The 12827-nt window shown below is 48.0% G+C and overlaps 2 protein-coding genes across 4 annotated transcripts in view; both read left to right on the top strand.

Annotated features, from left to right (window-relative positions):
• The first annotated feature begins 6281 nt into the window (after positions 1-6281).
• Positions 6282-7074, top strand: LOC133237409 (uncharacterized). The gene is made up of 2 exons (XM_061399439.1): positions 6282-6579; positions 6653-7074. Exons 1-2 carry the CDS (start codon positions 6282-6284, stop codon positions 7072-7074), a joined length of 720 nt encoding a protein of 239 aa, XP_061255423.1.
• A 144-nt stretch (positions 7075-7218) lies between these two features.
• The window catches only part of PSTPIP2 (proline-serine-threonine phosphatase interacting protein 2), a 115870-nt gene continuing 110261 nt past the window's right edge, over positions 7219-12827 (top strand). For 2 of the 3 annotated variants that reach the window (XM_061400064.1, XM_061400063.1), the window contains exon 1: positions 7220-7351. In XM_061400064.1, coding sequence (XP_061256048.1) covers positions 7319-7351 — 33 coding nt within the window. In that variant the 5' untranslated portion in view covers positions 7220-7318. Of the gene's footprint in view, positions 7352-12827 lie in introns of all 3 variants that reach the window. The other variant, XM_061400062.1, reaches the window with a different exon arrangement.

Genomic DNA, 12827 nt, shown 5'->3' with positions numbered 1-12827 from the left:
TCTGGACAGGCAGGCCTGAATACTTTGCCTAACGGCCTTCCTGTGTGGCAGCCAAGTGGCCTGTCCAAATGCATTTTGTACAGCTTATAGAGGAGTGGTAAATGTCTTAAAAGGTACTTGACCTTTGAAATTTGAGGTTTTATGGCTTTCAGATTTACGTTTTAAAATCTTTTGATAATAAAGTGAAGTCTCATGTCTCTTTCAAGGGTATAATTTATAGGAATATTAAGATAGGCATATTTAAATAGTGCTTAGTTTATTGAGCATCAACTTGAGATTAACACTAAAGAACATGCAAAGTGAGCAAGACAAGTACCATTTCATTTAGGTTATTTAACAGTTACGGTGGGAGGGCAAAAAACATTTAATGACTTCGTAAATATTGTGCAGTTACTACACAGAAACACACACTGAATGCAGTAGATAAAATAACCTACTGGTAGACCTGGAGGAGTTTGTGGATGGATTGGCTTTTGGCTAGAGGAAAACTTGTTTTATGTTGTTCAGTTGCTCAGTTGTGTCTGACTTTGCGACCCCATGGACTGCAGCATGAAGGACAGCTTCCCTGTCCTTCACTAACCTCCCAGTTTGCGCAAACTCATGTCCATTGAGTTGGTGATGCTACCCAACCATCTCATCCTCTGTCTTACAGTTGATTTACAATATTGGTGTTAGTTTAGGTGTACAACAAAGTGATTCAGTTATACTTGAAATTTTTCTGCACAAAAGATTTACGTATTGTTTATATATTCAGTTACCTACTTATGTCAGTATAAATTCATGGTTAATTATTTTGTACTTTGAATTATAATCCAATAAGCTCTAGAAAGTCTTGGTTTTTTATTTTTCTTCTAGATTTTACAAGTTTTATACACACACACACACACACCATACATGTACATTATGTACATGCTGGATATGAGTTCTTAACAGGGTAAAAGTACCATAAATTTCCTCTTTTTTTTTTTTTTGGCCACACTGGGTCTTTGTTGCTGCATTGCGGGCTTTCTCTAGTTTGGATAAGCAAGGGCTACTGTAGTTGTAGTGCTTGGGCTTCTCATTGTGATGGCTTCCCTTGTTGCATAGCACGGGTTGTAGCACAGACAGGCTTCAGTAGTTGTGGTTCTTGGGCTTAGTTGCCCCGCTGTATGTGGGATATTCCTGGGCCAGGGATCAGTCTGTGTCCCCTGCATTGGCAAGTGGATTCTGAACCACTGGGCCACCAGGAAGTCCTCTTCTGTTCTTCAGCTTGTCTGTCTGAAAAGGTGGCTTCTGTTGAAAAAAGCCCTATAGACAGTAGGTTGTCTTATGTAACAGTGAATATCAAAGTTTTTCCGCCTTTAAATTACTTCAGTCAGGAACACATCTGAGTTACTTCATTCAAGAAAATTCTAAACTTAAAAGGTGTCAAGAAGGGGGAATTTTTCCCTCGCACTGCATTTGACTGGCCTACTGATAAATTTGACACCAGACAGATTAATGAGAGAAGTAACAAATTTTAATTGATGCACATGGAGGTCTCAGAAATGGGATATAAGACATGGCTAAAGCAGGTAAATTTTATGCTTTTTAGACAATAAATTTGAGAGGAATTATCAGGACAAACTTAGGCTATGGGTGCTTAATAAGTGAGTCTAAACAGAGTTTGGATTTGGGCTTGTAAATAAAAGAAGCATAACAAGTTTTGTTTATACAGACTTCTTGGCCCTGAATTTCCTATCTCTGCCGTAAGGATGTCTTTCAACCTCCTGGTACACAGAGGGGACCTTTCAAATGGGAGATTTATTTCCTGATTTCAGGGAGACAGGTGTTACAGTGTCCTTGGATTTGCAATTTCTTAAGTAACATTCAAAATCATGCCGCTGAGGATATTTTGGGGGTGGTCTGCCTTGTGCCCCAACAGTACAAAGGGCAGACCACCCTCACCTGTGCTTTGTTGCAGACAGCTAGCCCCTGGGTACTGAAGCCTCCTCCTGGAAGTTTTCGCTTTGTATACTATTCATGTCTTGTTTTGACCCTCTGCTCCACTCATGAATCTACTCAGCTTCTAATCTTAGTGATGAAATCCAACCTCTCTGCTTTTGACATTGACTTACTGCTGCCCTCTGTCCCCTGCCTGGCCAGGTCCTGCTTCTCAGATCCTGGCTTTAGCTCCTTGGCCAGGTTTCCCCTGTCTCCTGGAAGGGAGGGATCAGGCTATGGGAACTGAAGTAAAAATTGGTACTGACTGCTGTTTTTTAAATTAAGTAATTAATTTTTGGCTGCACTGGGTCCTTGTTGCTCTGCACAGGCTTTCTCTAGTTGTGGCAAGTGGGGGCTACTCTTCATTGCCAAGAGCAGGCTTCTCACTACAGGTAGTTTCTCTTGTGGAGCTGGGGCTCTAGGCTCACAGGCTTCATTATTTGTGGGGCATGGGCTTAGTTGCTCCATAGCATGTGGAATCTTCCCAGACTAGGGATCGTGTCCCCTGCATTGGCAGGTGGGTTCCTATCCTTCATGTCACCAAGGAAGTCCAGTACTGCTGTTAATGATCAGGGAGAGCTGGTTGAATTCCCTGTCTGGTACTATCATTGTCTAATCCATGAAAGTACATAAGAAAATAGCATCCTTATCTTGAGGGGCTTTGCAGTCTTCTTGGGGAGGTAAGCTATCCACGAGGAACAGAAATTAGAGAAAAAAACGTCATATTTCATCAAGGGCTAGTTAGTGTAATAAGGATGACACGTTCTAGAAATTCAAGAAATGAGAAGACTAAGGGCTGGAGAAGGTGGGAAAGTGGTGCTGAGAGAGAATTTGAGAAGAGAGACCCAGGCAGCCTGCAAAGGAGCAGCACAGTTTGGGTGGCAGAAAAGCCAGATTGGCCTAGGGTGGGGACAGGGGAGGAAGCCGGGGAGTGAAGTGGCAAAGGTCAGGGTAGGGAAGGTCTTGACGGCCACACACGGGCATTTGGGACTTAATTCTGATGGGGAAACGTGGCTTTGTGAGGACAGCAGAGAAAAGAAGCAGGCAGTGCTTCAAGAAAGAACAACTAAGGCGAGTTGGCAGAGTAGGAAGAGGAATGCAGACTGACTTTTTAAAGTGTGAAAGGAAAAGTGATTTTAGTGGGCATTTGTTATTTTTGTCACTCACCATCCATTTATCCTATTTCAAGGGAAAGATCCCTAATTCCTTCTGGGGAAGCCTCCCTTTCCTTTACAACTCTTGTGGAAAACAATTTGACAGCTTTATTTCAAAAACTTTAAAATTATATTATTTAACCTGTGATTATGAGAAACTTTTTTGAGGTATAGTTGATTTTCAATGTTGTGTTAATTTCTGCAGTACAGCAAAGTGAATCAGTTATATGTGTGTGTATATACACACACACACACACACACACACATTCTTTTTTAAAATCTTTTCCATTATGGTTTATCATAGGTATTTGAATATAGTTCTCTGTGGTATTCGGTAAGACTTTGTTGTTTATCCATTCCAGTATAATAGCTTAAATCTGCTAACCCTACCCTCCCACTCCATCCCTCCCCAAACCTCTCCCCCTTGACAACCACTAGTTTGTTCTCTATGTCCACGAGTCTGTTCTGTTTTGTAGATAGGCTCGTCTGTGTCAGATTTTAGATTTCACATATAAGTGGTATCATACTTGTCTTTCTCTTTGTGACTTCAGTTGGTATGATAATCTCTAGTGGCATCCATATTGCTGAAAATGGCATTATTTCATTCTTATTTATGGCTGAGTAGTATTCCATTGTATATATGTACCACACCTTTATCCATTCATCTGTTGTTGGACATTTAGGTTTCCATGTCTTGGCTATTGTGAATAGTGCTTCTGTGAACATTACGGGGAATTTTAACAAAAATTTATGTAAAAGATATTTATCAGTAATATTTCTAAAAGCATTAAGAGAATGCTAAGAAAGTATTGGTATATCCACTTGATGGGAAATTATGCAAAAGTTAAAAAGTGATACTGAAGATTTTCCTTTTTAATTTGTTGGAGGTTTGAAATACACTCACATTGTATAAACTCAGAGGTCCAGAGAGCATGAAGTGAAAAGCAGGTTTTCTTCCCTCCTATGTCCCTCTGCCCCATTCATCCCTGCATAAGAGGAGTATTTAAAACACGTGTGTCTATTCTCTTTCCTCCTTACCCAAATGGCAGTTTGTTTCGCATCTTGTTTTTCCCCTACTTTATAGCTGGTGATTGTTCCATATCAAAACACAGAGCTTCCTCATTTTTTAAATGCTTGAATATGATTTAATTGTATAGATATATTACAATCTATTGAGCTAGTCCTCCACTGATAGCATTTAGTTCTTTCAAATCTTTTGCCAGAATAACCATGCTGCTATAAATAATTATATACATATTTCACTTTGCACATATGAGGATATCTGGAGGATAAATTCTAACATGGAATTGTTGGATCAAAACTTAGGAGCACTTAGGAAATTCCTTGGGGCTCCAGTGGTTAGGACTCAATGCTTTCACTGCAAGGCTTGTGGCAAAAAAAAAAAAAAAGGAGCATTAAAAATTTTGGCAATAGGCAAAATTTCTTTTCACAGAGATTTTCAATTTTTTCATGAAAGAGTGTCTGTCCTGTCCATTCAGCCAGCACCATGTGCTATCAAACTTTATGTTAGGAAAGGTGTATTAAAGGATTTTAGAAAATACTAATGAAATATTGTTAAGTTACAAAAGCAAGACTCATATCTGTACAGTACAAGCTTAAAAATGCAAATGTAGGACTTCCCTGGTGATCCAGAGGTTAATAATCTGCCTGCCAACCATGCAAATGTATATTATTGAAAGAGATAATGCCAAAATGTTAACAGTGGTTTATATTAAATTCATTATTCCATAATTGTTGTAGTCTGACTCTTGGCAACCCCATGGACTGTGGTCTGCCAGGCTCCTCTGTCCATGAGAGTCTCCAGGCAGGAATACTGGGGCGGGTTGCCATTTCCTATTCCAGGGGATCTTCCTGGAGTAGTGTTATTGCTGTAGTAGTGTTATTTAACTTCATTAGTAAAATGTCCCAAATTTGTTATAGACCCTTGGGGGCTTCCTTGGTGGTGCAGATGGTAAAGAATTTGCCTGCGATGCAGGTGACCCAGGTTCGATCCCTGGGTTGGGAAGATCCCCTGGAGAAGGAAATGGCAACCCACTCCAGTATTCTTGCCTGGAGAATCCCCATATTACTTGTCTTTTTATTCCCAACACGTGTTGAGGTGATGAGGTTTATAAATTAGGAATGAATGAGCAATGTTTTCTGACTGTGGACAACCATTTGAAATTCCCAATCTTGCCACCAGGTGGTGGAAGAGAGTTAAAATTCTGGGGACCTTGTGGGATCTGAGCCACGAAAATCAAGTACAATGTACCCTCAGAGGTTAAACAAAATGTTAAAAATGAAAGTTTAAACAATTAGAATTATATTTAAAATATTTGTTCCAAAATATGCAAAACTCCCAGGAAAAACCTTGATGCTATCTGTGGCACTTCAGCATATTTCCTCAGTTGGCACTATTTTTTACCTCCTGTTGAGCCTGTTCTCCTGGTGCCCCTGATGATGCTGTCAGGCTTCCCTTTCTTCCTTCTAACCTCACTGCTTTTCAAAGAGTTGAACAACCAGATGAATGGATGCATGTCCTGGGAGTGACCCAGAACTGAAGGCCACCTCTCCATCTCTGTTTTTGCAGATGACTCTTGGTGGGATTTCATCACGGGGGTGGGTGAGGGCGAACCTTCCAGCTGCCCTTCAAATCACCCCAGCAGCTGTCTTCACTGTGTCTGTCCCAAGCTAGAAACTGCTCAGAGGCACAGTTTGCCTCTCCAGGTCTGAGGCTGGGGTCTGGCTCTCTTGACCTTCATCCTCCCCTCCTTGAGTGGATCTGCCTCAGGAATGACCTCTATCTTTGGCTCTGATTCTGTTTAGAGGGGCAGAGCTGTAATCGAGCTCCTCATACTTTAAATACCTTGTGATCTTGGCCACGTCAATCAGCCTCTGTGGGCCTCAGTTTTGGTTCAGGACAGGTAGCGCAGGTACTTTGTCCTAGAGTGCCTTATCACTGCAAAGCGGGGATGGGTCTGACTTGCCCTGGGTTATGTTTACGAGGGTGTTCTACTAGGAGAATGCAGGAAGAGGAAGGACGCTGGGACATCATACTTATGGAGGGATTGGTGGAGAAGGGTCTTGGGTCTGGATCATAAGAATGCGGAAGGGTTGGGGAGGAGCTGAGTTCCTGGACACCTTGTAAGGACCCCACTGAAGGACATGGAGTCAAGGGCCAATGACCTTTCCATGACTTTTGGACTAAAACATGCTTACCTGTGGCGGGTGCCTCTGGGATCCCGCACTTCACTAGCTGAAGCGTCCACACCTGACGCGGCCGACAGCGTTGTCAGTGCTCAGGCTTCACGGAGGCCACGCGCGGTCCCAGGGACCACCTCGGATCCGACGGGGGCTCCTTCCACCAGCGCGCAGAGCCTGGATATCTCCGCCAGGAACTGGGTCAAAGGAGGAGGGAGCTGTGGGCAGGAACCGAGCCGAATTCGGGGAGGCGACAGAATCGGTTCCTTCCAATCTTTAAAGGTCTCCTGAAGGAGGGGGACGTAGGGCTAACTGACTGACTCCTGACACCGCAGGGCCTAACCCGCGGGCCGCCTTCTCTTCCGCGCGGGACGAGTGCAGGGTGCGGGCAGACCCGGGACGCGGCTCGGGCAGGAGTGTGGGGTGCTGGGTGCTGCTGACCGCTGAGGGGTGTGGGGAGCGGGACGGGGCGCTGGGTGTGTGTGGGAGTGCTTGGCGCGGGGGCGGGGCCGGGGAGCGGGGCTCCGGGGACGGAGCGGGGGTGGGGGCGGGGCCGGGGCTGGGCGAAGCGGCTGGGGCAGGCGGGTCGGGGCGGATGGGTGGTGTGGGGCGGGGCGGAGCGGGGGAGCTGGGCGGGGCGGGGGCCGGGCCAGGGCGGGGCACGAGGGTGGGCGGGGCAGGCGGTGGCGTGGGCGGGGCCGAGCAGGGCAGCTGGGCGATTGCGGTTCGGGGCAGGTCGGGCGGGGAAGCTGGGTAGGGCGGAGCGCAGTGCGGGGGCGGGGCGGAACGGGGGGAGCTGGGCGGGGCCGGGCGGTGAGGCTCGGGGCAGGCGGGGCGGGGCAGATGGGTAGTGTGTGGGGCGGGGCGGGGCGCGGGGCGGGACGGGGCTCGCGGTGGCGTGGGCGGGGCTTAGTTTCGGGTGCGCGGCCGGGCTGGCGGGTCCTGACAGTCCTCGTCCCCGCGCGCCTGCTCTGGTTCTCCTCGCTGCTCGCTAGCCAGCCATGACAGGCTCACTGTTCAAGGGGAACTTTTGGGTAAGTCAGCGAGGCGAGGGGCCCATCGCCCGGCTTGGGAGCTGGGGGCCCTGAAGGGAGCCGTGGGCCCCTGTCCGGAGCAGAATCCGATCGGACTGGCCGCCGCCGGCCCCTCTCTGCGCTGCCCCCAGCCCGCCGCGCGTCCGCGGGTCCCCGGGGTCCGGTTCGCAGGGTCTCCCTCGGCCGTCCGCGCCCCGGGTCACCGCAGACAGGTGTAGCCTTATAGCTGGGACATTCACCCCTCATTCTCACACCTGGGGAAACCGAGACCCAAAGGGAGGAGCCACCCGTTCTGGGGCAGTCGCAGGGTGGTCCCGGAGGCTCCGCTGTGAGCAGATTTGGGGGGTAACGTGGGTCAGAGAACGTGCGGTAAACTTGGCCGGGTTGTTTGGCTTTTCCAGGTCCGCGGAAATGTACAGCCTGTCCAAGCCTGCAGACATTAGCGGGGTTCTTTAGCAGAAGCTTTGCCGGTCTCGTAGCCCCGTTTCCTGAGCCCCTGCCAGCCTTTGCCCCCTGTCCCCCTATCCAGGGGGAGGCTGGTGCGTGTGTAAGATCCTGCGAGCTGGTGGGGGCATCTGAGCCCGAGGACGGGCCCAACCAGGAGGCGTCAGTTCAGTCCTCTTCTCCTCTGTCCAGTCCTCTTCCCCCCCTGTCCTCTCGCTCCCCAGGTGCCCCTCAACAGTCTGTACCCCCTCATTTAGAGGAGCCACCCTCATCCTTTTAAGGCAGGAGCAGAAAGTCAGCTTGTCTCCAGACTGAGCTACTGCTGCCAAGCCGCCCCATCTCCTTACCTGCAATCCAGATGTGAAGTGAAAGTTGCTCCCTCTGTCTGACTCTTTGCGACCCCATGGACTACAGTCCATGGAATTCTCCAGGCCAGAATACTGGAGTGGGTAGCCTTTCCCTTCTCCAGGGGATCTTTCCAACCCAGGGATTGAATCCAGGTCTTCCACATTGCAGGCGGATTCCTTACCAGCTGAGCCACAAGGGAAGCCCAATACTGAAGTGGGTAGCCTATCTCTTCTCCAGAGTATCTTCCTGACCCAGGAATTGAACTGGGGTCTCTTGCATTGCAGGAAGATTCTTTACCAACTGAGCTATGAGGGAAGCTGAAAGGAAAGCAACCCTGATGGCTCCCCCTTTAGCCTCATAGCGCCTAACAAGTTCCTGTCCCCCATGGAGAGTGCTACATAGAGAAACTTGGCCCTGTGACCTGGGGGACACAGTTTACACTCTGCCTTGAGAAGTCCCTTTTCCTGGAGTTTTTGGGGTTCTCCTTAGGCAATGCCTACCTGTGGGGTATGGTCCTCTCACCCCAAGCAGCTTCACAGAGAGGGTGCATGGCCTTGGAGCTGGCCCCTGGAGGAGGCCTGTGAATTCTTTGGTGGAATAAAGGATCTCTGGGTCCCATGCCAGGCGCTGTGGGAAAAAAACAGCACAGAGAGCCCTGTTTTTCTTCCCTTCAATATGTAGCATTCAGTTTTCAGGTCTCTGCCCAGTGTCTTCTCTTCAGGGAAGCCCTTCCTGATTGCGCCCGATAGCGCATGTTGTATTCCTTCATAGTTTTTGTCCTTTATAGTTTTGAGGTTGGGGGCCTGCAAGCATGTGAGCACCTTGTAGACAGCTGTTGTCTGGCTTTCAGTGCCACTGCCCCTTGCACGGGCTGATGCCAGTAAGATCTCAGCTGATAGCTGTCGAATGAGTACAGTGGACCTATAAAACGGACAGGGCGTGTAGTGGGTTGAGAGCTGCGGCCTCCATCCTCAGAGGATGCCACAGGAAGGCAGCCCCCAGCTGCTCCCAGAGGCAGTCTTGCAGGAATGGTTAGGGGAGGAGGCAGACATGAGGTCTGTGTTGGGAGTTAGAGATTGGGTAAAGGTCCAGGGTAGAGAATTTTCTGGGTTTTTACTCCCCCCCCTCCCCCTCTGAGCTTTTACTTTCAAAACATATAAGATCCTGAGAGATAGTTTGCAAAGATATCTTCCATTTCTAATTTCACATGATTTTTATGTCAAGTAATAAAAACAGTAATAGCTAACATTACTGTGTATAGAGTCTGTGGCAAGCACTGTGCTAAACACTTTACATATACCACTCGTTTAAGTCTCAGCTACCCTATGGGGTACCTTATTGACTATCCCATTTTACAGATGGGGAAACTGAGTGGCAAACAGGTTGAGCAACATTCCCAAGACTGTAGAGCTATTAAACAGTGCAGCAGGACTCTGCATAGACCAAGTGTTCACTGAGTGCTTTCAATGAGGCTGGTGCTCAGTGAGAGTTCCTTTGGCACCATCAGATGTAGATGCTGAGACATCATTTAACTCTTCATGTGGCTATCTTTTTCCTTCAGCTCCAACCATGAGCTTTTGGGGGGTCTGCGCTGAGTGCCACCACTGAGCCTCCAGCACTGCGATGGTGCTTCGGATGGTCAGGAACCAGGCAGACGGGACAGTCAGCCCAGATTTGAGAGAAAAGGGGCAGAAGGGAAACTATTGGAGACCTTAGGGGCTGCTTGAGATGCTCTCATATTCTCAGGGATGGGTAGAGAGTGGGGAGCAAGGCTGTTGTTATTACTGAGGGGATGGCAGCAACCCACGCTTCAAGGACAAGAAGGTTGTGATGGTATAAGGTAGAAAGCTTTGGAAACCCGAGTGGGTATCAGCTGATTGAATTGAACAAATATTTGAGAAAATACGTTCTCTGTATAGAGGTGGCATTTTCAGGGATAAGAGCACTGTCTTGGGTCGAAGGTACATTCATCATTAGGAAGCCAGCAGGGAGGGTGGACTTTAGTCTTGAATGCCTGTCCTCAGGGATATAGAGGACAAAGGGGCTGAGGGATGGGAGAGTTCTAGCAGGGGCCAAGGGGCAGAAAGGGTCTGTTCCAGGATGGAAATCATAGGGAAGGGACAGGAGACCAATGAAAGGAATGGCAGAGGGTGAGAGAAATCAAAGCCACGGGACCAGGTCACCAATTGAAGCCGGGCAGTGGGGGAAAGGAAAGAAAGGCTCGGAGCAGGCTCTAAGTAAGGTGAGCGGGAGAGTGGGGTACTGGCCCCAGAAAGAAGGAAGTCAGATGAGGAACTGGTTTGTGGGGAGAGAAGGAGGAGGAGGCAGAAGTGATATTGACAATATTAACCACAGGGGTAGCACTGGTGAAGACTGAGACTCGCAGCATCCTGAACCCCCTGCAGCAGCCCTCGGCTTTCAGGACAGTGCCAGGGTTGCTGGATATGGGGAGGTCCTGGGGAAGGAACAGGGGCCAGACAGCAGGCTTTGGGGATATGTTAATATTTGAACAGCCAGTACAAACAATGAGTATGCCCTGATCCTAGGTTTGAGAACTTGGTGGAGGTGGCCCCAGTGCCTGGGAAAGGGTGTCCAGGAAAGACAGTGCCTGGAACAGCAGAGGCTCTCAGGTGGCCTCAGTTCAGCTCAGTTCAGTCGCTCAGTCGTGTCCGACTCTTTGTACCCATGAATTGCAGCACGCCAGGCCTCCCTGTCCATCACCAACTCCCAGAGTTCACTCAGACTGATGGCCAGGTTTAAATCCCCATCTGCCCCCTTATAGTTGAGTGACCTTGGGCAGATAACTTCAACTCTCATTCTGTTTTTCCATGTCGAAAAATGAGGATAATACCAATGTTGATACTCTAGGACTGTTGTGAAGATTAAATCAGAGTTCTGTGCATGCCTGGCACATAGCGAGCACTTGTGATTGTCAACTATTATCAGCACAGAGATGACAATTAAAGGAAGTGGTTGACAGTTACTCAAGGAGAAAGAATCAAGAGATAAGAGGACCCCAGAGAAGCACTATTGGTGACTACCTTGTTTTGGCAGGAGTAGAGAGTGGTCAGAGAAAGAGGGGCAGAAATATAGGGATTGAACCCTCAAAGGAGCCATCACAGGCCCAGGAGAGGAATGTTCCATGGAAGTTGAGAGGCCCATGGTCAAATTAGGTAGATGTTCCTGAAAAGGTATGAGTCAGCGCATACTGTATAAATCATGTTCAAATGCCCCATGGGAAGTTCATTTAAAGGAACATTTCGGTGGATCTATTTGAAAAGGGAATACTCTTTAAAACTGGGATAGTGCCCAGCTGGGTTTGCCCATGTGCTTTTTCCTTCCCAGCAGTTGTATGGTTAAGCCATGCTGTTATTTATCCTGGTTAACGCTGATGGTATCTTGTTGAAATAAGACGGGGACCGTGGGTGTGGTTTCCAGGGCTCCAGGGAAGGTGGCCACATAGGGACAGTCCCAGCCTTTGGTCTGTGGTCAGAGGGGCCTTGCACAGGTGACCTGTTCCAGGAGAGGGAGATGCTCCCCGCCTCAGGACAGTCCCATATTCCTCACAAGGGTATGACCCCGGCCTGACCTTGTGTATCTTCTAGGTCCTTATTTTGACACGGTCTTCCTGATTCTCAGGCTCTAAGCCCAGACCAGCTTCCTATTGCCTGTCCTATCCTCTCCCACCCCTGTGCCTACGGTGGGCGAGGCCTCTCTCCTCTGCTTGGGGAGTGACCAGGGGAAGGCTTGGGGCCCCCTGAACTTGCTCGTTGCCCCTGACCACCCAGGGCTGTCCCTCTGCTTCAAACCTCTGACTGCTTTGGAATCTGTTCTTTCTGGGTCTTACCAGATCTTGAGTTGGTACTGTCCTGCCTGGTGGCAAAATGCAAGATAAAGGCATTGACATTCGTCCCTTCCAGTTCATTCTTTCTAGAGCAGCCACTGGGGTCTAGCTTTCAAATAATTATCACAAATCTTTTTTTCTTGTTTTAGCATTGTAAGAGTTTAATAAGAAAGTCATGGGATCTACCTTCTAAGGAAAATAAGAAATTCTTCTCTTTTTTTGGCCATGAGGCATGTGGGATCCTAATTTCCTCACCAGGAAACCCAAGCTCCCTGCATTGGAAGAGCAGAGTTTCAGTCACTGTGACTGCCAGAGAAGCCTCCAGAAAAATAGGAAATTCTTTTTGAAATATATGAAACAAAATCTGAACAAGTGGAAAGAAAACAAAAGTTTGTTACCAAACTTTAAAAAAGTCTAGATGATGCAAGCATATTCTTTAAAAATCCAAATATTCCCAATGACTCAGAATGAAAAACAATATAAATATTATTTATGTTGTCACAGTGTTTATTTTATTTTTCTTTGCCATGTGACTTGTGGGATCTTAGTTCCCTGACCAGGGGTGGAACCCATACCCTCAGCAGTGAAAGTGCAGAGTCCTAACCACTGGACTGCCAGGGAATTCCCACAGCATGTAAAGGTTTTTTGTTTTTAAAGCTAAGTGTGTGTGTGTGTGCGCGTGCTTAGTTGTGTCTGACTCTTTGCAACCCTTTGGACTGTAGCCTGCCAGGCTCCTCTGTCTATGGGATTCTCCAGGCAAGAAATACTGGAGTGGGTTGCCGTTTCCTTCTCCAGGGGATCTTCCCAACCCAGAGGTGGAACCCGTGTCTCCTGCATTGC

Source organism: Bos javanicus, chromosome 24 (assembly GCF_032452875.1).
Source record: "Bos javanicus breed banteng chromosome 24, ARS-OSU_banteng_1.0, whole genome shotgun sequence".
NCBI lineage: Eukaryota > Metazoa > Chordata > Mammalia > Artiodactyla > Bovidae > Bos > Bos javanicus.
Note: the sequence above shows the minus strand (reverse complement) of the source record. Positions and strands in the feature narration are given on the sequence as shown.